The sequence below is a fragment of the Drosophila subpulchrella genome, chromosome 3L (assembly GCF_014743375.2).
Source record: "Drosophila subpulchrella strain 33 F10 #4 breed RU33 chromosome 3L, RU_Dsub_v1.1 Primary Assembly, whole genome shotgun sequence".
In the NCBI taxonomy this organism is placed as follows: Eukaryota; Metazoa; Arthropoda; class Insecta; order Diptera; family Drosophilidae; genus Drosophila; species Drosophila subpulchrella.
The window spans coordinates 6,413,382-6,436,190 of NC_050612.1; the positions used below are offsets into that span (position 1 = coordinate 6,413,382).

General features: G+C 37.2%; 1 protein-coding gene across 2 annotated transcripts in view; it reads left to right on the forward strand.

Annotated features, from left to right (window-relative positions):
• LOC119555505 (nuclear hormone receptor FTZ-F1) overlaps nucleotides 1–22,809 on the forward strand; it is a 49,588-nt gene that overhangs the window by 21,621 nt on the left and 5,158 nt on the right. For both annotated transcript variants that reach the window (XM_037866923.1, XM_037866924.1), the window contains exons 3-4: nucleotides 12,661–13,206; nucleotides 22,432–22,649. In XM_037866923.1, coding sequence (XP_037722851.1) covers nucleotides 12,661–13,206; nucleotides 22,432–22,649 — 764 coding nt within the window. The remainder of the gene's footprint in view (nucleotides 1–12,660; nucleotides 13,207–22,431; nucleotides 22,650–22,809) is intronic.

A 22,809-nucleotide genomic window follows, 5' to 3' on the forward strand; every position in this document is an offset into this window, starting at 1 on the left:
ATGCAACTCATTTGTTTCTACGCATCGGGCGGAGGCTTGAAGGATCCCAAACCCACCCACCCAGTAAAAAAAAAGCGTCTACACACCCTCGCTTTGGGGCCACAGTCCCCCCCGCCGCCGCAAACACCCCCCTTAAAAAACGCGCATTGCATTTTAAGCAGAAAAAACACCCGACGCCAAGCAGCCCCTCGCCGAAAACCCCCTTTTTGCCGCTTGCAATTGTTTTTGTGGCCTCGTGACCCAGTTTCGAGCTTCGTCAACTGCAACGACTGCAGAGAGGCAGGGGCGTCGGCCGAGGGGGCGGCTACGTTTTAAATGAATTGCAGTCTCTGTGCTCGGCGTGTGTTTCTTTTTCTTTTTCTGTTATTGTATATTGTATATTGTATATTTTTCCTTTTTGCACAAACAAGACGAAGAAGAAGCACCAAATCGGTACCAGAAAATCGAGCAAATCAACAACAGACGATGCGAAAATAAAATACAATATTTACAGCGATTTTTTGCAGGCTTATTGCAATTGAAATTCCAGGCGGGGATTAGTCAGCTATTAGCACGTGGTCACCAGGGCTCTGAGATATAAATAAAATACGCGGAATTTTATGTAATAAGGAAAGGTAAAGAGGAGTCATCCTCAAAAGGGAAAGTAAATGCCAGTGAGAAAGTGAAAAGGATCTGAAGAACTCGCCGCATTGCAGTCTCAAATATAAGAGAAATGGTGAATCATTTGTAATTAAGGATTTTTTTAAAAGGATTTTCTTTTCAAAATTATAGTGTTTATAAGTTTGTCAAAAAAAAACAGTTTACTACAAGTGGGTCAGTTTTTCTTTGGAACCCATATTTTTAACGGCAGATTTTATTAAAAACTTAATATAATATAAAACATATTGGCTTACTTGGTACTTGGCCTTCCAAGTTCAAAAATTTCTTGGCAATACTTTTAATTTACAATAACCCATGGTCTTTTTTTTAATTTTGTTACCTGAACCGAATGATCTCAGTATGATATAATTCCAAAAACTATATAGAGAAATTACGAAACTTGTATCTTAAACCTATCAAATCAATCTTATGACCAGATCTGAATGATCTCATAATGACGCGAATTCTAAAAAACTATATAACTTCGAAAACATCATAAAAAATTCAGTCCATTTTACACCAATTATAACCCATAAGGTCCAACAAAAATTCTTTTCATATCAACCCACCAAAGTGATTGATTAAAATAAATAAATAACTGGGTAAAGCATGGCAATCAAAAACCACATTGGGCCACACCTGTTCCACCGCACTTTTCGATTTGTGATGATATTCCACATGACTGACAAGATAGACAGACGAAGCAGAGCAGCAGACGGCGACGCCGGCGTCGCTGGCAGCGATCTACAAAAATAACAAAAAAGATACAACACTCGGCTGACCTCATTACAAATGTGCTATAACGTATTTAATGCTGGCTAATGAAACTAACAAAGCAGAATTAAAGGAGAAAATCAAATATTAAAAATTGTACAATTTAGATGCGTTAATCATTTAAATTGGCCAAAAGGGTTGAATGGGAGAAGCAAGAGTGCGATGAGGTGGGCAGGGGAGGGTCAACGGGTGGTATGCGTAATTTATTGCGCATTGAAAAAGTGCACTTTGACTAAATGTGTATTACGAGTTTTGTAAAGTGCACTGCTAGAAATATAATAATGAGAGTCTTATTTGGTTCAGACGTTTTTTTGCGGTGGCCACAAATTTTAAACAACATTTAAAAATATAATTAAATGTTAGGATGGTAATATTTTCGATTTCTCTCTCTTTCAAAGATGGAACATAGTTACCTTAGATATCGATAACTTAATTTCAAAATTTAAGATATCCTCTTTCGTAATTATAACTTTATAAGGACAAGTTAGTGTAATAAATAGATTTCTAGCTTCTTACTTTTTCTTAAATAAAAAAAAATGAATTATTTAACAAATTTAAAAAATACCAAAAATTAATACGAATATGAAAACCAAACATTATTTAGTGTATTAGTTTTAAAAGGAAAAAAAGAAAGATTACATTTTCTTTAAACAAGTAGAGATGCTATTTATAGAGGTTTTAATCTTTGTTAGCTTTAAACATGTATTGGGGTTTCTTAACTTATGGCAAAGCATTTCAGTGGATTTTTCTAGAGTGTATGAACACATTTATATATAGAAATACACAATTATACAAATCTACATTAAGCTGACCTCCTCCTCGAGCGGCTAGCGTCGACGGCGACGTCGGCAGAGGCGGCGGCAGCGGCAGCGGCGAATTGCGGTCGAAACCGTCCCTGGGCGAATCTATCTGAATCTGTGTGTGTGTGTGTGCCTTGTATCTGTGCGAGTGCGCTGGTGTGTGTGCGGCATATGAAAAGTGTGTCAAGGTTTTTTGAATAATATTTTGTGCAGCGTTAACGCGACGTCAGCAGAGAAAACTTTGCTGTTGTTGCTGCCTTTTTCCCTTATTGTTGCTGCTCTCGATTGTTGTTGCTATTGTCGCTGGCATTTTGTTGTAATCGCCGTTGTTGCCATGTTTGCTCTTTTCATTGTGCCTCCCCCTTTCGCCGCCCACCGCCCACCGACCACCCACCCCCCTTTGTGTTTGCTCATTTCACACTGTCATCGTTTCTTCTTCTCGCGATTTATTTTTACTTAATTGTGCTTTGTGGGCTGTACTTCACTTGTGCTATTATTTATTGTTTACTTTTTAATGGTGACTTCTTTATATTCAATTTAATTGAGATTCACGCCTTTAATTGGGTTTATTCGTCAATCAAGCTCGTTTTCTCGTTTCTTTCTCGGCTTTTATTCGGGGAGCGTCCGATAAGAAAGCAAAATGAAAACGATTGTAATGGTGTAATCGGAATGTGGGTGGTGTGATTTATTTTCCCTGGGCTTTTCGCTTTCCGTGGGGTAGGTTTAATCCGGCGGAAAGTTGCCGGAGTTGACATAACCCACATAGGAGTGTTGCCAAACCTTTTTCCCCACCTCGACCAATTAGCGTCCTTTTTTTTTGGGGGGAAAAGGCAAACCGAAACACAACCGCAAACAGATGTTCGCCTAAGTCGCTTATTTATGGCTACATGGTTATACCACCTAGCAACTGCCCCAAACTTAGGTAAAGGTTTGTAGTATTACGTCGATTGATTTTGGTATTGTTGGATGCTTTTAATACCAGGTTTATTGGGGAATAAAAATAAATCCATACTTAGAAACTGAACGTGTATCAGCTTACTACGTAAAACTATAGTTTAAATATATTTGTTGTATATAATAAGTCGGATAGTATTTTAAACAGGCTCTAAAAGAACATTGGAAGCGAAAATATGAATTTTTCTAGACTAAAATAACAGTAGAAAATCATAAAAAATATTTTCAAACTTAAAAAAATATTTTTAGCATTAAAAAATGTTGGAAACTATTTTTTAAAAATGATTTTGAAGAAGTTAACATCCAACAATGTTTATTTTTGTTTTAATCTTACTCGTTTACATATAAGTCTTTATTCAGGTACTATGAAAACCAATGGAATATTATAAGGGTACATATGTATGCTTAAGTTTAAGGAAATCTACTACCATATATTTGCGAGGACCCACTGTACCCAGCCCACACTCACGCACGTTCTTACGTATAGGCCCGATTTCCGCTCTTTGAGATCCCAACACACGCCCCACAAAATTTCCCATTGACCCATTAACATGGAAACCAGAAACAGAAAGTGAAACAGAAGCACACAAGAAACAGACCCACACACCAACACACTCAAGTGTGTGCATAATAAAAATAGAGTTTGAACCTATCCTAAGGCATTTGTTGTTATTTTATGTTTTAACAACAACAACCTACACCAACATGGTAACAGTTTTCCATTACAGCGCACCAGAGGGTTAATGAGGGAAAGAGAGGGCGTGCAAGTTTCCCCCAGGCACACAGTCCTCTCTCTCACTCTCCGAAGGGAGTGGGGAGGGGGAGATGTAGGCCTGAAACGAAAACGAAATCGAAATTAATCTCTCTAACATAGACCTGAATCTGTACAACAAAAAAGTAGGTCAACTGCGGCAGCGACGTCGCCGCACACAAACACAGGCACACGCGCTGACACACATACAGCAACACACTTTCACTTATTACATTATTCAGGCCCCAAAAGCCGAGAGCGGCGGTGGAGCCAAAGAGCGAAAGAGAGCGCCCGCTTGTGGGCGAAACTTGTTCGTGCTGCCGCAGTCGACGACGACGCTGCGCTGCCGCTGCCTCAGTCGATTATTTCATATTGAAAGCAAAAGTGATCTGTGAGAGAGAGAGAGAGAGAGCGCGAGGGAGAGCGTGTCAGAGAGAGCCTCTCCCAGCCCCACTTAACCCCCCAACGCCCCTCTTCATTGCCGGCTTGTCAATTAAGCAGTGGGGGAAAAATGTTACAAGGTTTCGTTTCAGGTTAAGACGAGTTTTTTGTTTCTCTTTTTTCAGTTTTTCTTATATCTTTTTTTTTTAACTTTTGTATGAACAAATTTTGTATTTTCTAAATTTAGCTCTTCTGCGTGTGTATTGGTGTTTTTGTTTTGCTTGCGATGACGACAATGCAAAGAAAAGAAGAGGAAGATGGCATAAGTAAGGTGGGCGGAAAGGGGGAGGAAGTGGGGTCGAGGGGAGGGACGTTGCTTTTCGACTCGTTTTTCTTTTTTCCCCCGGTGCGTCGTCGAAATAAAATAAGTGACCTGCCTCATTTGAAATTTGTTTGCGGGCGGCTGGCAGCGTTTTTCCTTTTTTTTCGCGTCTTGCTGCGATGCAATTGAAAAGGTTGTAGGTTGCGCCTGCGATGGGGTTAAAAGGGGGCGGGGGCGCTCGGAGTAACGATCGGCGATAGAAAAAATGTCTGGGAATGTGCGTTCAATTGGGGTTTTCAAGCTGAAAGCTAAAACATTTCAGTCACACTTGGTAAATGTTTCATAAAGATGATGCAGATGACTTTTAAAAATTTTATCGATCTACTTTCAATTAAGCGATCCTATTCATTTTCATTTACTAACAAGAAAAATATTCTAAAAGTACTTCTGAAAATTAATTGGCCTTTAAAATATTATAAAAGTATTATTCCCATACTAAAAATATTTTTATAATATTAATCGCATATTATAAAAATATTTTGAAGTTCCAAATAATTTTAAGAAGGTAATATTATAATATTTTTTCTTGTTTCACTAAGTTCTAAATTTAATTATTGGATATAATTGGGTTTCCTTTTATTGTAAGTGTTCTTTGCTTCAGGAGACTGAGTACTTTGCGCATTTGACTAGAAAGGACTAGTTGTAAATATGCAGTAAATTGAATAAAAATAGTTTAAATTCATTTAAAATAGTTTAAATTCATTTAAATATTTTTATTTCTCCAACCTTACTTTAGTTTTCCTAATAATAGGTACCCTTAAGTACTTAACTTTTTAAATCGCTCCAAAGCCCACACTCGCCTCATTATCCCGAGTATAATGGTTAGTACAGTACTACCATATACCTAAGATATGACAAAACTATCAAATGTTACCAACAAATCAGAGTTACAATACCCAGGCTTTGTACCTTAAAGTCGCCGAAAAACGTAAAACATTTCGCAATCGTCACATAAATTAAATTGTCCAACCACCCCCCAGTCCGTCCATTTGTTTCTTTCAAAACTGTTCAGAATTAAGCCAACGAAAATTAACTGTAGATTGCGTAAAGACAAAACCCGTACAACAGCCGAAAAACCAATAAACAAAACCTTCGACGGCTCACAAAATGACCAGCAAACCCCAATGCGAATCCGATTCCAAATCTGATTCAGTGGCCAAAATGAAAAACAACAAGAAAAGCGGCGGATAAATAAAATGCAGTTGGAACAACAATTGAAGACTGAATTTTGGTGACTTTTCGTATGCGGTGCACGTTCCAAGTAAATTTTATACGTTTAATGTTTTATTATGAAATTAAACGAAGGCAGCCAGCCGTCAGTCGGTCAATCCCTCAGTCATTCCGTCAGTCAATCGTACGTCGGTTGTCCAGTCATCGCAAAAAAAAATACAAAAATAAAAGTCCCAAAAAACCCGAAATAAAAAACAGAATACAGTTGAAACCGACAGTTGAAAAATTCGCTGTGCTTTTTTCTACCACACGACATTAACATTTGTGCCACCAGCGCAGGCGACAAATCGTCGCAGATGGGGGAATTTCGGGGGGCTGGCCTAATGTTTTGTTTTCTGGTGTTTTGGCAGTCAAGCGCGAGCTTGCGCACATTTTCGGGCAGTTTAATGTGCTGCAAAGACATCTCACCAAATTGTCGATTTTGATTTGGAAATGTCAGACAAAGATTACATAAATCAATATCATAAAGTGGAGAAATTATAAAATAAACCATTTTTAAAAGACCTTTTTAATATATTTCTTAATTAGCTTTTAATATATTTCTTAATTTGCTTTTAATATAACTCTTAAATTAAAACTAAAAATATTTAAATATATCCTTTTTTTATTTTAGAATTTTAAACTTTTGAGAATTTTTAAATTATTTCAAGGACCAAAATCTTCCAATTTATTTGATGACATAGATTTTATTGAAAATATTTGAAAATATTGAAAAATAAATACATATATTATTTTTTTAAATCTTTTTTATGTATCTAAAAAATAATATTAATATAATATTGGTAATTAGATCCCAAGAATGGAAAATTAAATTAGAGGCAGACAGACATTAAACTCTGTTTAAATTTGAAGGAAATGGTTTTGTTTTTAAAAATCTTAACTATTTACATCTATTATAAAAACAAAATTAAATAACTCAAATTTTTTTTTAATAAAATATTACACACAGTAGCCTGAAATATTTTTAAATGAGATTGTTTTTGGAACTGATAATGGTTTATGGCTTGAAAACCCTCCTATCTCAGCTCTTGAAACTTTAGCCACCTGTGGCCACTGTACAGTGAGGCATTTTGTGCAGTCACTGTCGCAGGGGTACGACTGAGACTCCGTCAGCCAGCGATTGACAAACAACTGTCGAAAAAGTCATTGCGCATGCGCACAAGTCAAAAAGGCAAACGTTAACGCAAACGAAACAAAACGAGAACCGCCGCCAGCCAGCGGACCCAAAAGAGTTAACAGATCTTTTTTACTGCATGCATACAGACATACATCCGTACAGACGGCACACGTACAGTGTACGTACGTATGGACGGACATATTTGGGCAACGGTTACACGGAGCCATTTAAATGGAGTAGCGAAGTGGAAGCTGAGGTGCTGGTGGTGCCGCTGATGCAGAAGTAGGTCTCCGTCTCCTCTCGCACTCGTATCTCCGCTCGCTATCAGACGAAAACCCAATCCGAAACCCAAACCTGTTTGGCGCTGGCATGAATCAAACAAAACCGAGAGTGAGAGTGAAACAGTGCCACAGCGGGGGATCGAAGAATAGTGCTTGTGAAAAATATAATAAAATAAATTTGCATCTGAAAATAAAATTAGAATAATAAAACAAGCAATAGTTGCTTTTCCTTGACTGGAAACTGTTCAGCCTAGAATTTAGATCGCTTTGTAGTATAAGTTGCTGAGCATGGTTACAGTAGGCTATAGAAAAAAAAATCACATCCACAAAAAATTTGTATACATAAAAAAAAAATCACTTCCACAAAAAACTTGTATAAATACAAAAAAAAAATTTTTTTTTTTAATTTGGTTTTTAAGTGCTACAAATATACCAATTTAATATGTTAATTGAAAACTGTAGGCAATTTATTTCCATAACAACATTTTTAAGAAGACTTCTAAGTCCACAAAGTACCAAGCTCCGATTCGTAAAAAAACATGGCCTACTTTTTGGGGACTGACCCTCTCAATCAATAAAAAATTGGCTTTGTAAAATAGTGTTAATTTTTTATCCCAGCATCTTTTTGCACCTTAATAGACATTACATTACATTATATTTGAAAAGGTTTATTAAAAATATTTAAAAATCGGTATAAAAACTGAACTGCTATTTTGTCACCCTGAACTGTGCCTAAGCATGTGCCTTGAGCTACATGTATGTGTGCATGTTGTCATTACCTGCTGTCCATATGATCAGAGATCCAAAGTCTTGTTGGCTACGGTCACGAACATTTTTTCTTTTTCTTATTTTTTTTTTTTTTGGGGAAGGAAATGAAAAGTTGCCTTAGTCTTTGTTTTTTGTTTCTGTACTTTTTTCTTGGGTAAACTTTTGAGTGCGTTTGGGTATTTCGTAAGATCACTATACACACATATAGCACATGGCATATAGCATATAGCATATCGGCGTTGTGTTTGTGGAGCAATGAAGAAGAAGCAGAAGGAGAAGACTGAGCCGAGTCTCTGTCTCAAAGTTGCGTCTTCTTTCATCTTTGGTAATTGAGCGTTGAAATGTTGTAATCCCCCCAGCCTACATGAAGGTGGCAAACGTGTTTAAGTTTTTTACGCAAACAGAAAAGTAGGGAGCGACGGAGACACGTTTTCTCGGGCATCGTTGAAAGTTCCCTCTTAACTGCATTTTATGCACTTTTCTTATTTGGGGTTTTCCCCTGCCTTTCTCGATCCTCCTTGTTTGATTTTTTATGTTTTCTGCATTTTTTTTGAGATTCATGAATGTTGCATTTTAATGGGTGATGGGGCCCTTTTTTCGTGTCTTCGCCTTTAGTTCCGTTTTGGGTTAGTTAAGGAATCGGACTTGGACTTGGGCCCGGGTTCAGACCTCGGACTCTGGGGAGTGAAAGTTTATTTTGCCGACCACGTCTTATTATATGGTAGGTATTATATGCATATCTGTGTGTATTCCAAGCTCCTTTCGGCGGAACCTTATGCAATCGCTGGGGTTTCTGCTTTTTAATGGTCTCTCGATCGCAGGGCTTGCGTCCTTATTTGGGTTCGCGGAGTTGTTAAAATTTTGCCTTTCTTAATGAGTGATTTAGTCGAAGTTTTTGGGGGTCCGTTAATTAGCCGTAAAATATTACGTATACGCAGCGCTAATTGTTTTCTGGGAAGGCGAAGCGAGGAAGATTTGTAAGGGAGATAACATGAAGATCAGTTTTGGAGTGTAATAAAATTAAATAGCTTCAAGTTACCTGCAAAATTACCATTTCTTTTTAATAGTCAAAAAAAACTTTAAGACATAAAATTCAAAATGCTTTATCACCTAAGTCAATACACAAATATTTTTAAAAATAATAGATAAAAAAGACAAAACTAAAGCAAGCAATAAAAACTAAATTAATATAATAATAATAAAATAATAATACATACAAAATTCAACGAAGTAACAAAATAAAATATTTAAAAAAAAAAGTAATTTTCATTTCAAAATGAAATAAATTTACAGCCATATTTATTGGTAGTAATTTATAACAAAACTAAACGGATTAAGAAATTAAAAAATATGCAAATTGGCTGAAAGAATGACAAATAAGCTTTAAAAAAATCCCCATCGCAACTTATTAACTGTGTTTTCAAATACGAATACCCCTAGAAACCCGAACCATAATAACTTTATATTAAACCAGCAAAAAGCCCAAAGCAACACTTATTAAATAAAAGCATGAATAGGCGAAACAATAACAAAAACACAGAAATAGGAAACGAAAACGCGCCACATGAAAACCGTGTCATGAACAAATGCAACAAAACCAGCAACAACAACAATGAGAAACCCACAAACTAATTGAGACCAAAAGACAGACACAAAACGGAAAGAAAAAAGAAGAAACTAAACCAAGCAGCTGCAGTGGCAACAAAACCCAAAAAATCCAAGCCAAAAAAAAACGAACAAAAACTGCTGAAGAAGAGACCCAAAAAAAATTCCCAGTTTATTTGAGTGAGTAAGAAATTACAAAATAGCCACTTGAAAAGTTAAGGCTTAAAGGCTTTCATAATGCCGTTCATTTGGCTATGCCCACAGTGGTGGGCGAAAAAATAGAAACGACTGATGTATGTATATTGCCATTAAAAAAATTGTCAGTCAAAATTGTTATTAGCTATACCCACAGTGGGAAGAGAAGAGAGAGAAGGGAGTAAGAAAGATTTTTAGAATTGGCAAATTTAGATACAATTTCAAATGTGATCCCTAATTAATCTGGATTATTGTAATGTTAGGTTTTCTTTTTATCAAATAATAGCGCGCTCGTTAGATTAATTTTAAAAAAAAGTTTTGTCACTAGCAAATGTTTTTTTTTATTTTTTTTTTTGGAAATGAACAAAAATATTTAATTTTTTGCAATGTTAGTAATTGCTAAAATATTTAATCATCAAGTAAACAATTTTAATTTTTTTAAATTAAAAAAAATATAATAAATAGGAAATTTATTTATGGGTCTTCTCTATTATTTTCTTCGTGACTGTGCTTCCGAAAGAATGACGTACTGTTGTTGCACTGTACAGCGGTGTACAGTGGCTCAAAGCTATGCCAAAAAGTTTCACTTTCGCTTTCCGTTTGGGTTTGCATTTTGGTTTGAATTTGAGTTTCAACAGCAAAAACAAAGGCCCCAAAAAAAGGGGGGCACTAAGTCAAGCCAAGCAGCGCTGCTCGCTCTCTATTTGGCCTGAGAGCGGGAGAGAGGGAGAGCGAGCGCAGCTTCGTTGAAAGTGAAACGAGCGTGAAACCGAACGACCCACCGAGCGTATACGTAATAACCGAAATGGCCGACTGAGAGCGAGAGTGACGACGTCGACCGGAGCAGCGCCGCCGGCTGCGGCAGAGGCAGCGCGACAGCGACGGCGACGCCAGCCGAGCAGCGTATTGCGGTATCCTCGCCGTTTACTTGGGTTTAGTCAATCGAGATACGTGGTTGATGTTGGTCGTGCTTTTCGCATAGCTATCCACAGAATATAACAAATATATATACACACACACACATGACAAGGCGTTACACCTAACGAAATATTGTTAACAACAAATGTGCGCGTGTGAGTGACCCAAATATCGATCAAAATAAACAAAAAGCCATTGCGAAATAGATAAAAAGGCAATCGAATTGCATGCACCAAATACGAATGCGAATACAAATACAAATACAAGTAAATTGAAGTCAAATCCAATTGCACCTCACCCACACCAGCAGAACAGCCCAAGGATTATGTTCTCTTGCTGCGTTGCGTGAGTGTGTGTGTGTGTTCAGTGCATCGGTGCATCGGTGCATGTGTGCGTGTGTGCAATGCAATTTGTTTAAACAACAAAATCCGATTCCCACATATAGTGCAATAAGTTCGTGACCCACTTTCAATCAAAATGCAAAAGTGAAAATATACTAAGGAAAGCCAAAAGTGTTTATACATCTCGTTTCAATTCAACGCACACAATCAAGCTATATACATATATATACACACTTCGGATATATATATAGAAAGTCCTACCTCTATCCAGGCAAACCAACCAAAAGTTTATAAACAAATCATCCTTTTTGCTGTCTACTCTACATATAAATATACATAGCATACATAAATCTATCTCACTCACCTCGTCAAAGTACCTGCAAAAAAACAAGTAACAATTAAAGCAAAAAGTTAAACAAAAAACAAAAGTTCTTCTAAAGAAACAATGGTTACGAGTATATCAATTGCAAAATAAGCGTTTAAAATCACCCCCGGGGCTTGGTGAATAGTTTTCTTGTAAAGAAAACACATTTCTTCTAAAGAACCAAACAATTCCAAAACATTTATAAAATAAATTTCTTTTAAAGAAAGTAAAACCTAGATAATTGTAAGGCAAATAAAACAACATTAATTAACTGTGTTAAACGAGTATATTAAATATGTCAAGATATTATGATACATTCTAAGCAACACTGTTAGAATCGAGCAAATCACACAGCACAGAACCCGAACATTCTGTTTAACAATTGGCCTTAACGATGTTGCAAATAAAAAATCTGCAAAAATTGAGTGCAAAAACCAGACCACCGTATGTTAACCGCAACCTATTTTACTACCAAATTTAAACCAACTCGGCAACGAAAGTGCTGCTAACTAAAAGCGAAAATAAAGAAAGCTAGAAAGCGAAAAACAATTCAGACTTCCGTCCAGGAAATTCCACATCTGCTTAAGGGACAACTCTTCTCGCCTTGAATTCTTCCCCCAAAAACGTACATGAGATGTTATTAGAAATGGATCAGCAACAGGCGACCGTACAGTTCATTTCGTCGCTGAATATATCGCCGTTCAGCATGCAGCTGGAGCAGCAGCAGCAGCAGCCCTCCAGTCCCGCTCTGGCCGCCGGTGGCAACAATAACAATAACAACAACAACGGCAGTGCCAGCGGCAGCAACAACAACAGCGCCAGCGGCGGCAACACCACCACCAGCAGCAACAACAACAACAACGACAATGATGCACATGCTCTAACCAAATTCGAGCATGAGTACAATGCCTACACGCTGCAATTGGCTGGGGGCGGTGGTAGTGGTGGTGGTGGCGGTGGGAGTGGCAGTGGCAGCCAGCAGCACCACACCACCCACCACCAGCAGCAGCAACAGCAGCAGCAGCAACACCAGCAGCAGCAGCAGCAGCAGGAGCACTACCAGCAGCAACAACAGAATATCGCCAACAATGCCAATCAATTCAACTCCTCATCCTACTCGTATATATACAATTTCGATTCACAGTATATATTCCCGACAGGCTACCAGGACACCACCTCCTCGCACTCGCAGCAGAGCGGAGGGGGCGGTGGGGCCGGCGGCGGCGGGGGCAACCTGCTCAACGGCAGCTCCGGCGGCAGCTCCGTCGGCGGTGGCTACATGCTGCTCCCCCAGGCGGCCAGTTCCAGTGGCGGCAACAACAATGGCAACCCGAATGGCGGCCACATGTCCTCCGGTTCGGTGGGCAACGGCGGCGGCGGCGGCAACGGGGGCTCGGGCGGCGGCGGAGGCGGCCCGGGCAATCCCATGGGCGGCACGAGCGCCACGCCGGGTCACGGCGGCGAGGTGATCGACTTCAAGCACCTGTTCGAGGAGCTGTGCCCCGTGTGCGGCGACAAGGTGAGCGGCTACCACTACGGCCTGCTCACCTGCGAGTCCTGCAAGGGCTTCTTCAAGCGCACCGTGCAGAACAAGAAGGTCTACACCTGCGTGGCGGAGCGCTCCTGCCACATCGACAAGACGCAGCGCAAGCGGTGTCCCTACTGCCGCTTCCAGAAGTGCCTCGAGGTCGGCATGAAGCTAGAGGGTGAGTGTGGAAATCCTTGATACTATTAACTATTTAAGCAAATGTCTCGAAAGTCTTTGATGGTTGTAGGGATTTTTATTAGAAAGATGTATTTGATTAGAGCTCTTACAAAAAATATTTATTTGGGGCCTAGGTGTTAGTCTTGGGAGTACCTCAAACACTGTCTAGTAACAACACTAAATAAAGGAAAAGGGCGAAGGGGATTTCACTCTCCCCAATTTTACAAAGTTGCCTTATAATACGATTAAAATGAATAAATATTTCAAAAAAGATTCACCTCCAAAGTGAAAAGTTCCTCTACTTAATATGAATAGTTTTAGGACAGGAACACCCTTAATAGACTTTATTCTTATGTCATTCAAAAGTCACGTATTAAAATGTGCTATAAATTGGATAAAGATTGCAATATAAGTTTGTCTACTGTTGACAATAGTATTGAAATATTTTAAGTATAGTGTTTGTTAAAATATTGAATTTTAAATATTTTCTATAATTACTTTCTAACAATGTTTCATTTCTTTTTAATTTTTTTTAATATCTTTTTTAATTAAAATAAATTGTAATATAAAAACATATCAACTTTAAAAGCAGAAATGTTGTTACCTTTTTTTAAAACTTGTCATTGCTTAACAAATATACATTTTCGAATAATTAATAGAACATATATAGAGTAAACTACACTCAATATAAACATTTCCTAATGATGGCTTTCGAATTCCTTTGAACTTCTTATCAGTTGAAAACACTCCTGTGATTATACGATTCCCATGATAGATCTTCCATATCTTCTAGATCGTTTTAGAATACATAAGAGTCAGCTTCAACCAGAGTCACGTATTTTCCTGACCCTCGACCACAATTGTTTACAACATTGCGTATGAGTGATGTCCCTGAGAGAGCAATAAAAAAGTCAATTTAATATGTGTTTGACATTGGGAATTTTTAGAAAACTGATATTATATGATTATTTTATCACAAATGAGCTACATTATGCTAATAAATATTTTTTGCACCTTGGTTATAGAAGAATTGCTTATATTTTGGGCAAACGTTACCATTTTGATGGGAGAAGCAAAGAAATGTTTTTATTTTACTAGGACATCCAAAAATGTTTTCTTAGATGCCATTGAGTACCAACCAAAGAAATGAGTTTCTAATTAAGAGTAGGTTGTGAATAATTTAGTCGATTTATTATCTTGCTTGCACAGAAATTTAATTAGGGCACATTTACCGATTTGCATAGTAAGCTAACAGTAGGCTTAAATAAATAAAGTATATGAAAATTAAGATATTAAATCCTACTTTCATAAAAGCGGTGCTAAAATATAATTTCATTATACTCGTTCCAAATTGTATCTCTATTCTTTACATTTTTATAAAATAATACAATTTATTTTCTTATAAACTTCTTCAAAAAGTGTGTTTAAAATATGCAATCTAAAGCTGAAACAATATTCACAAACTTTGACAATCAATGATTGTACTTTTAATATTCATCCAGAAAAGGGCTTTACGCCCTTTCTTGAAGTTTCCTTTATTCTCCATTCCTTTGACTGCTGTTTCTGGGGTGTTGCCCACTCCCCTTCCGGTGGAAAACGGCATTTGTAAAGACGAACGGCGAATTCCGACTATTGGCAGCCTCAACCATGACCCCTTTCCCATGCAGGTCGTCCGTTTGTGTGGCAATGCATGTGCATACACATTATAACAGCCTCGTCTCCTGCCTGCAGTTTTTGGCTTTCGGTTTGCCGCTTCTGCAGTCGAAATGAAATTAAATCGATATTCCTTATTATTTATAAATGCGCAGGAACAAAGCCTACAAATGAGGCAGCCAGCATGGAAATTCTTTCGGGAATTGTTTCTGCTGAACTTTAACTTTAATTGTTTCGGTCTCGAAGGAGTTTCCACAATCTACGGAGAATTCGCTTACTTAAGAATTATTCAGCGCAGATTATGCAAAAGTGCATTACCGATAGCCTCTGGGGGGCTGTGCTCCCATTTCAGATTCGAGGCACATAAACAACGGCGTTAAAAATGTATTAATAAGTACGATTCTGTGGCCATATCCCAGACCTATCCCAATTATTCATTTCGCCGCCTGGCTGGTTATTTTTGTTATTATTGTTGAGTAGGTCGGTCAGTCTGCGGTTCGTTTTTTCGTTGCGTTGTTGTTCTTGGCTCTGTCACGTCTTAATGACGCCAGCTTTTGTCATTGTTGTCACTGCGTCAACATTTCGCTTTTTTATTACACTAAAGTACTGTCTCTCATTTACCTCGTTCTCATTTACCTTTGGTATGGTTTTTTTGTATTTGTTTTCTTTTTTGCTTTGAGGTTGGAGAACTTTTTTCTATACATACGATGAATATTATAATATTATATGATAATATAATATAATATGATATGATAATATAATATAATATGATATGATATTATATTATGATAAGATAATATGATATGATAAAACTTAAAATATTTGTTTTTAATTGTAAAAAATTAAATATTATAAAAGATACTGTTCAAAACTGTCAGATACTTTGCAGTTTTTCATGCTTTTTAGTGACTTATTGGTCGAAAGAACATAATTAATTTCATTTTTGGAATGGAATACTCCCTTATAAATTTTAAATCTTCATTTAACGTACCATACCATTTTTAAAAATAAATGAATTTTAAGCCCTTTTCGGAAATTTAAGATTTGGTTCTTTTTTAGCCTGACCTTTGGAAAAGGTTTATAAATTTTTATTTGGCCAAAGGTTCCCCAGCTCTTTCATATTTTTTGCATTGAAATTTAATCTCACTCCCTCCATTATTTTTGGCTTTGCCTTATTACTTGCATAATTACTTTTCATCTCGCTGGCATTTTTACCTCAATTCCCCACCCCTCCGTTTTACATTTATATTTTTTTTGCGTAAGTCAAAGTGGGATTTAAGGGAAAAACTTCAGCCCCACAAGTTGAGAGGGCGCCCCACTAACAAGCATGTGCAGTGGATATCGTATAGAATATAGCACACAGACATGTAGTGCCCTATGTACTGGGATATAGCTGCCTTTATATGAGACCCACATATAGGGAACTAAGTGGATGTGGCTGTATGTATGTGCATTCAGAGGCAGTGCAGCATGCACCGGTCCCAAAAGAATTCCACGCCCTCGCCCACAAAACAAGGCTCTGCCGGCGTCGCTGCCGCGAGAGAGGTGAGAGAGCTGAGAGAGGAGAGCGGGTGAAGGGGCGGCAGAAAGCAAAAACAAAGCTCAAAACCAAAACACAAAAAGCGGCAAACTGAAAAGAGAGACTTGGAACTCTCTCTCGCGTAGTAATGTACAGTGGAGGCTCTGTATGCTTGTATCTTTTTAAAAGTTCTCAATATTAAGGTTTCAAAAATATGACAGCTTTTATGTGATTGTCCTATTTTTGATATTTCTCAAGTAAATATTATAAATAAAATATGTTAAATTTAAACAGTAAAATTGACCTAATTTTAATCAAAATGAAAATGCCTAACATTGAGCTAATAAATAAAAGTATCTTTCAATACGCATCTTTAAAGTAAAGACCTATCGAATGCTTACTACAGTTGTACTTGATTGCATTGCTCTCTTTTCAAAAATTGTTTGAATTTTGTAATAGTTTTTTTTTTTCGCTTTTCCTGACTGACTGCTTTTGTGGACTGGATTCAAACTAGCGCAAGCAATTTTTGTTTTGCGTTTTTGTTTTTGTTTGTTGCTTATCATTTGAAACGCTCACTTGGCTTGCCACATGTTTTGTTGTTTGTGGGGCAGCGTCTAACAGACTCTGGAAATTATTATGCAAAGTGTGAAAAGTGTGAAAATTGTGATTGCCGGACGCCGAAATTGCCTATGGGTGGAGTTTTAATGCCTAAGATAAATTGTTATAGGTTTTTAAATGTAATTTTCAGAGCATACCAACTGGCTTAAATTACAATTCAGTAATTGTGTTTAAAATTATTGAGAATATTTTTAGATATTTTTCTGAATTAAATAAAATGTCAATTTGTAAACATATATTTTTTTTGATATTTGCGGTCTTAAATATTTCAATAATCTATTTCTCAGTTTTTATTCTTAATTAGATGATATTGTTATGGAGATTTAAAATTTTTTATTTATTTTTTAAAATGGTCCAAGGACATGGTATATTTTTTTAAATTATTACATTTTCGTTTTCTGTTTTTTAAATAAATTAAATAATTGCAAATTAAAAGGTTTTTATCTTTCCCTGAACGAAAATGTTGCACATTGAATCCGATAATTTCGGATTGGATTGTTTTACTTCCGCTTTTTTCTTTCCTCTTTGGTGGAAACACATGACCAACAAATATTGTCCATCAAATTTACAAGTACTCGAAAAATATTCGTTTTTCATTTCATTTTTTTTTTTTTTTTGCTGTCTTGTGGCGCTGTCTCACACACACAACAACATTCCCTCAAGCGGCTCTCCGCTCTCCCACACAGGCAAGCACTTGAGTCAGCGGGGGCAGCGCAGTCGGCGGCGACGCCAGCAGCGGCAGAGGCCGCAAAAACAACGTGTGTGCAATATACTCACTCATACGTATATCAATGTATCGCCATCTCAGTTCCGCCTTCGTGTACTTGGCCCATAGTGCCATCTCTTGCGCTCATGACCTAGATTCCAAAGTGTGTTTGTGTGCGTGCACGTGATATGGCAAAATGTTTGCCTCTCTCGGTGCTTTTTTCTCCGAGTGTGAGTGTGTAATCAATGCAACATGTAGTGCGCCCGGTTGTGTGTGTGAGTGTATTTTATTTTTAATACTCACTGAATTATTACGAACATTTTCGCTTCGTTGTCGTCGTTTCTCGCCGTTTGCCTCTTTTCGTTCCGTTTCGTCTCGTTCCGTCCTTCCGTTCGCCTCTGTTGAAATCTCTTTCGTCAGCGGCGATCCCCGCCCCCTCCGCCATCGCCACCGCCCGGCGATCCGCCAGATACCCAGATACTCAGATACTATATCTCCCAGTCGGGCTTTGGCTTTGGTCTGTATAATTGCGGCAATTTTTAGCCGCTTTTGGATTTTGTGACTCGAGTTTTTTTTTTGTTTATTTCGGGGGGCTATAAAAACCAGCGAGACTTTCGGCTTAGCTGGATATTATGACTCACATGGCTCGAATGCCATATGTTTTTGCTACGGAGGTAGGGACAATAGGGATTTCTCCACCTTTGTTCAGTTTAATTGAGAGTTTTGCTTCATTTGGTTGTCACATTAGGTAGTTAGGCTACCTGTTGTGATTATCCCACGAATGTTTACTAATAGTTTTGAACTTATGTTAATTATATGCTATTTCGGGGTTCTTCTTTTCATTTTATCCAATCTAGAAAATGTATACCATGCGTATACTTAATATTAAGTATACGACTAGTTTTCTGCGTAACTGCAAGCTAACTTCATTGCCTCTTTCAGGAGTTTTTGGAATGATTGATACATCTTAAATTTGGATATTTATTTATTATATTATCCTGTTTCCAATGGCAACTTACTCAAGTTTAAAAAAAAATCTAAATTAATTACTTGTAACTTATTAGAATTGCATTCATGTAACCCAAACTGAATTCGAACATTTTATTATAATAAACAACAGTATACAATTAGCTTTCTTGTCTGTTTTAGACCCTCACTGCGTATACTCTATATAAGTACGAAAAGGCTTTAAAATCAATAAACTATTAATAAATTCAATAAATTAACGAAGAAATAGTTAGCCATTAAATAAAATAAAACTCCACAACAATATCCGCTATGCCTACTAAGCTGAAAACTAAATCATAAAGTTACTCATACGCACCAGTGACCCAAAAAAGTTTCAGCCAAATGGCATATGTATTAGATTTAAAAGTAAATGCCCTAAGCCGAAACGCCTACAAAAAAAGGGCAAGTGGCAGGCCTTGTATTGATTTCCCAGCTGGCTATGTGAGAAAACCTCCGAAAATTCGAAGAAAACAAGAGGAAGGGCCACAGGGTGGGAATGGCTTTCAACAAACAATTTTGTCGTATACAAATTGAACCACTTAACCCCACACGAAAAGACAGCCAACAAAGAGGTGAAAATCCAAATAAAAGCCGAAACTGAAAGTGAAAAAATGTCGCTGGGAAATTATGTAAGAGCCAGCTAAAAAAAAAGATAGTAAATGGATCAACAAATTAGCAGAAGGCAAAAATGCGAAGGGAATGATTTTATGAACTCCATCAATTCCCCATCGATTGAATAATTTTTCTTGTATTTATTTCACCTTGCCCAACATAAATAGACTTGGATACAAAGCCGGAAAAAGGAAAAGGCCATAAAAAAGCGGATGTAAGTCACCCACAAATACAAACAACTTTCCCAGCCCCCCAGAGAGTGCGAGTGAGAGTGTGTGCGCCAGAGAGAGAGTGAGTTTTTCTTTTTGGGAGAGTTGGCAGGCAACAACAATGGCCGTGTTGTCCCAGTTTTCACACACACTGTCCTTGACCTACTCCACTCGACAGCAACAACAAAGTTGTCTAATGCGGAAAGCCTCTCAGTCTTTGACTCTTTCTCGCTCTCTTTCTCTGTGTGTTAGATTGAGTGTGTTGGTGTGCGGGGCGGGGAGAGAAATGTCGTAATAGAAAGCTCTTTCGCGTTGCCAAGCCAAAAACATAATCGAAAGAGAAAGAGAGAGAGCGCGGCAACTGCGGCATTTGAGAGCGAGATGTTGGCCTCTGGCACGCACACAAGCCCATTCAAATGCATATGTATGTTGATTATTTGTAAACAATACGCTTGACCTAAATTACAGTTACTTGTTCGCCGCACCAAAACTGCATATATCAAAATGCTCTCTCTGTGTGTGAGTGTGGGTGAGTGTGTCGGTTTGTTTTTTAATTTTTTCCCGCTTGCCTTTGGATTTGAAATGCATATTTTATGGAAGCCACCTGCCGCCCATTGCCACCCCCTCGCGCGTTTTTCGTTGTTGTAGATTCGGTTGTTGTTGCTGTCATTCGGGTGTGTGAAAACAACCCCCGACAATTGCATCTTGTAATCACCATGGCGCTAGCTGCAATCGCAATCTGTTTTTGGCTTAAGCCGCCACCCTCGCAATTCTCAAATGCACGCAGAGAAAATACTTGACCTTATTAGTAGGAGTTGGTATTTATTTGTTACACAATCTTACCAAAAATCAAAAAATGTTTGTATTATTTTTAAGCAATTTATACAAGATTGTGTCCCACGAGAACATTTTTATTTTGTTTTGCCAAGCAAGACTGATAAATAAATACAATTAATAAACAACAAATATTATAGGTTCTTAGTAACTACATTTCTCTAAAACTTTTTTTGAAAAAGATGAAAACAAGGGCTTTGTCTGAAGTATTAAGTGTTATTAATAATATTTTTAGATATTCGAAAACTAATAGATTCAAAATACAAGTATATCAAAGTTCTTAGATACTTGTATTTTGTATCTCATTGTTTTCATATATCTATTTATATTATAAAAAACATTTAATACTTCATTTCTATGTAATTTTCATTAAAGGATTTGCAAATTATTTACCAAGGAAAAGTGCGAACTTTTTTTCTTACGCTCTTTTTTCGTGCTGCGCCATAAGAAGCGCATTTTTATTGCGTTTCATTTAGCGTGTTCTCACACACAAACGCACCTAAATACAGATATGTATGCGCGTTGTACAGTTTTTGTTTTGATGCCGCTGTACAATGCGGCGTATGCGCAATATGTGTATGTAACTATATTTTCCATGTGCGTGCTTGTATGTGCGTATGCATGTATGCATGTGTGCATGTGAGCGGTGTGGTTGTATTGCCCGCTCGTTGTTTTTGTCAAGCACCGTTATGAGTTGGCTTTTAATGAGAAATATGAAATGAATACGATGTTTTCCCCACGTTGTTGCATTCTGCAACAGCGAATTGTGGGTCAGTTAAATGGGAGATGTCAAACATAATTAGGTTCGTTTAGGGATTCAACAGACCCATTGAGATAATTGAGGCGAACATAGTCGAAAAGGACGGGGTATTCCAATTAAAACATTATCTTTTGATTTTCCAACATACATTCATACCTGTATAATCTACACTTGAATTAATCAAATTAATACATGACTTAAGGTAGGAAAACTTTTATAAACAGGACAGTAACTATGGAATATAATGAATATTCTTGGTTCGATTCCAACTTTGTATAATATAGTTAATTCCGTTCATCAACTGACTTTAACTTACACATAAATTTACATTAGGGCGGGTCGAATTGTTTGTCGTTAAAAAAAGAGATACGCAGTTTATTGTGAACAAACATGGATAAAAAAAAATTTGACACCCCTTTCGCAAAAGCGAATTAAAAAAAATGTTTTGTGTTGGCAAAAATATCATAGTACGCAGTAAATGCACTATTCGGCATAAGTATTTTGACGAAACAAAAGTTAAATATACTCATAACTTTAACTTACTTCTTTTACATTATGCCATCAATGGAAAGGTTATTTAAATTCCGTTTGAATGAAGCAAGACTTTTCTTAACCTATTAAGGACTTATTGAAAATAACAATCTTTTGTGGATGACGAAATTTTGAAAAGAAAATTGTTTTGATACAAAAAGTTTCTCCAAACAAAACTACTAGTAACTGCAAAAAGAACTTTTTAATAAATATAATATAGTTTGCATGGGTGTATTTTAACAAAGCTACCTTACCTTTTAACAGGAAAAATAAGATGTTAAAGCTTGGAAGTACATCTGTGGGTAATACGATATTTTTTTTATATATAAGTTTTTTTTTTTTGGGATTGCTGAGAATCATTCAATCATTCATTGACCACCAAACTATCCTAACGTAATGTATTTTGAAAAGAAAGAGATCAAAAAATTCAGAGTGGCTCTAGCTATTTCAAAAAGGGACTGTGTTCTTTGTTTTTTCGTACAATTACAAAGCTGATATGCCGTAAGCTTATAAAATCCTATATTTTCCAGATGTCTTAAAAGAATAGATCATTTAAATATTTTAATATTTTTTAATAGTAACTCATTTAAAAATGTATTGTAAAATAAAGGCTTGAAACCGATAAATCCTACTTAATAGAAGAGAAAGCTGTCGTTACAAGAAGTTAACTTTGCTTAAGTCTAACCTTTTTCACAGTATTCAAAACCATCCAAAGACAAAATACAAGTTCTGTTATCGCAGGCCAAAACATTAATATGCAAATATTTCTCTTTTAGCTGTTCGAGCGGATCGGATGCGGGGTGGACGAAACAAATTCGGTCCCATGTACAAACGGGATCGGGCGCGGAAGCTGCAGGTGATGCGGCAGCGGCAGTTGGCGCTGCAGGCACTGCGCAACTCGATGGGTCCGGACATAAAGCCAACGCCGATCTCGCCGGGCTACCAGCAAGCATATCCAAATATGAACATTAAGCAGGAAATTCAAATACCTCAGGTGAGATCCGCTTTCAGGATTTATTTCCTAAACCATCTTTGGGAGATCTTAACTGTTTTCGAATATAAATATTTTGGTATTCGTTATTGTTGTGGTATAATAATGGAATTTCGGACACCTTCTGTGGTGTCATTATGATAAAAACTGACATACTTACATA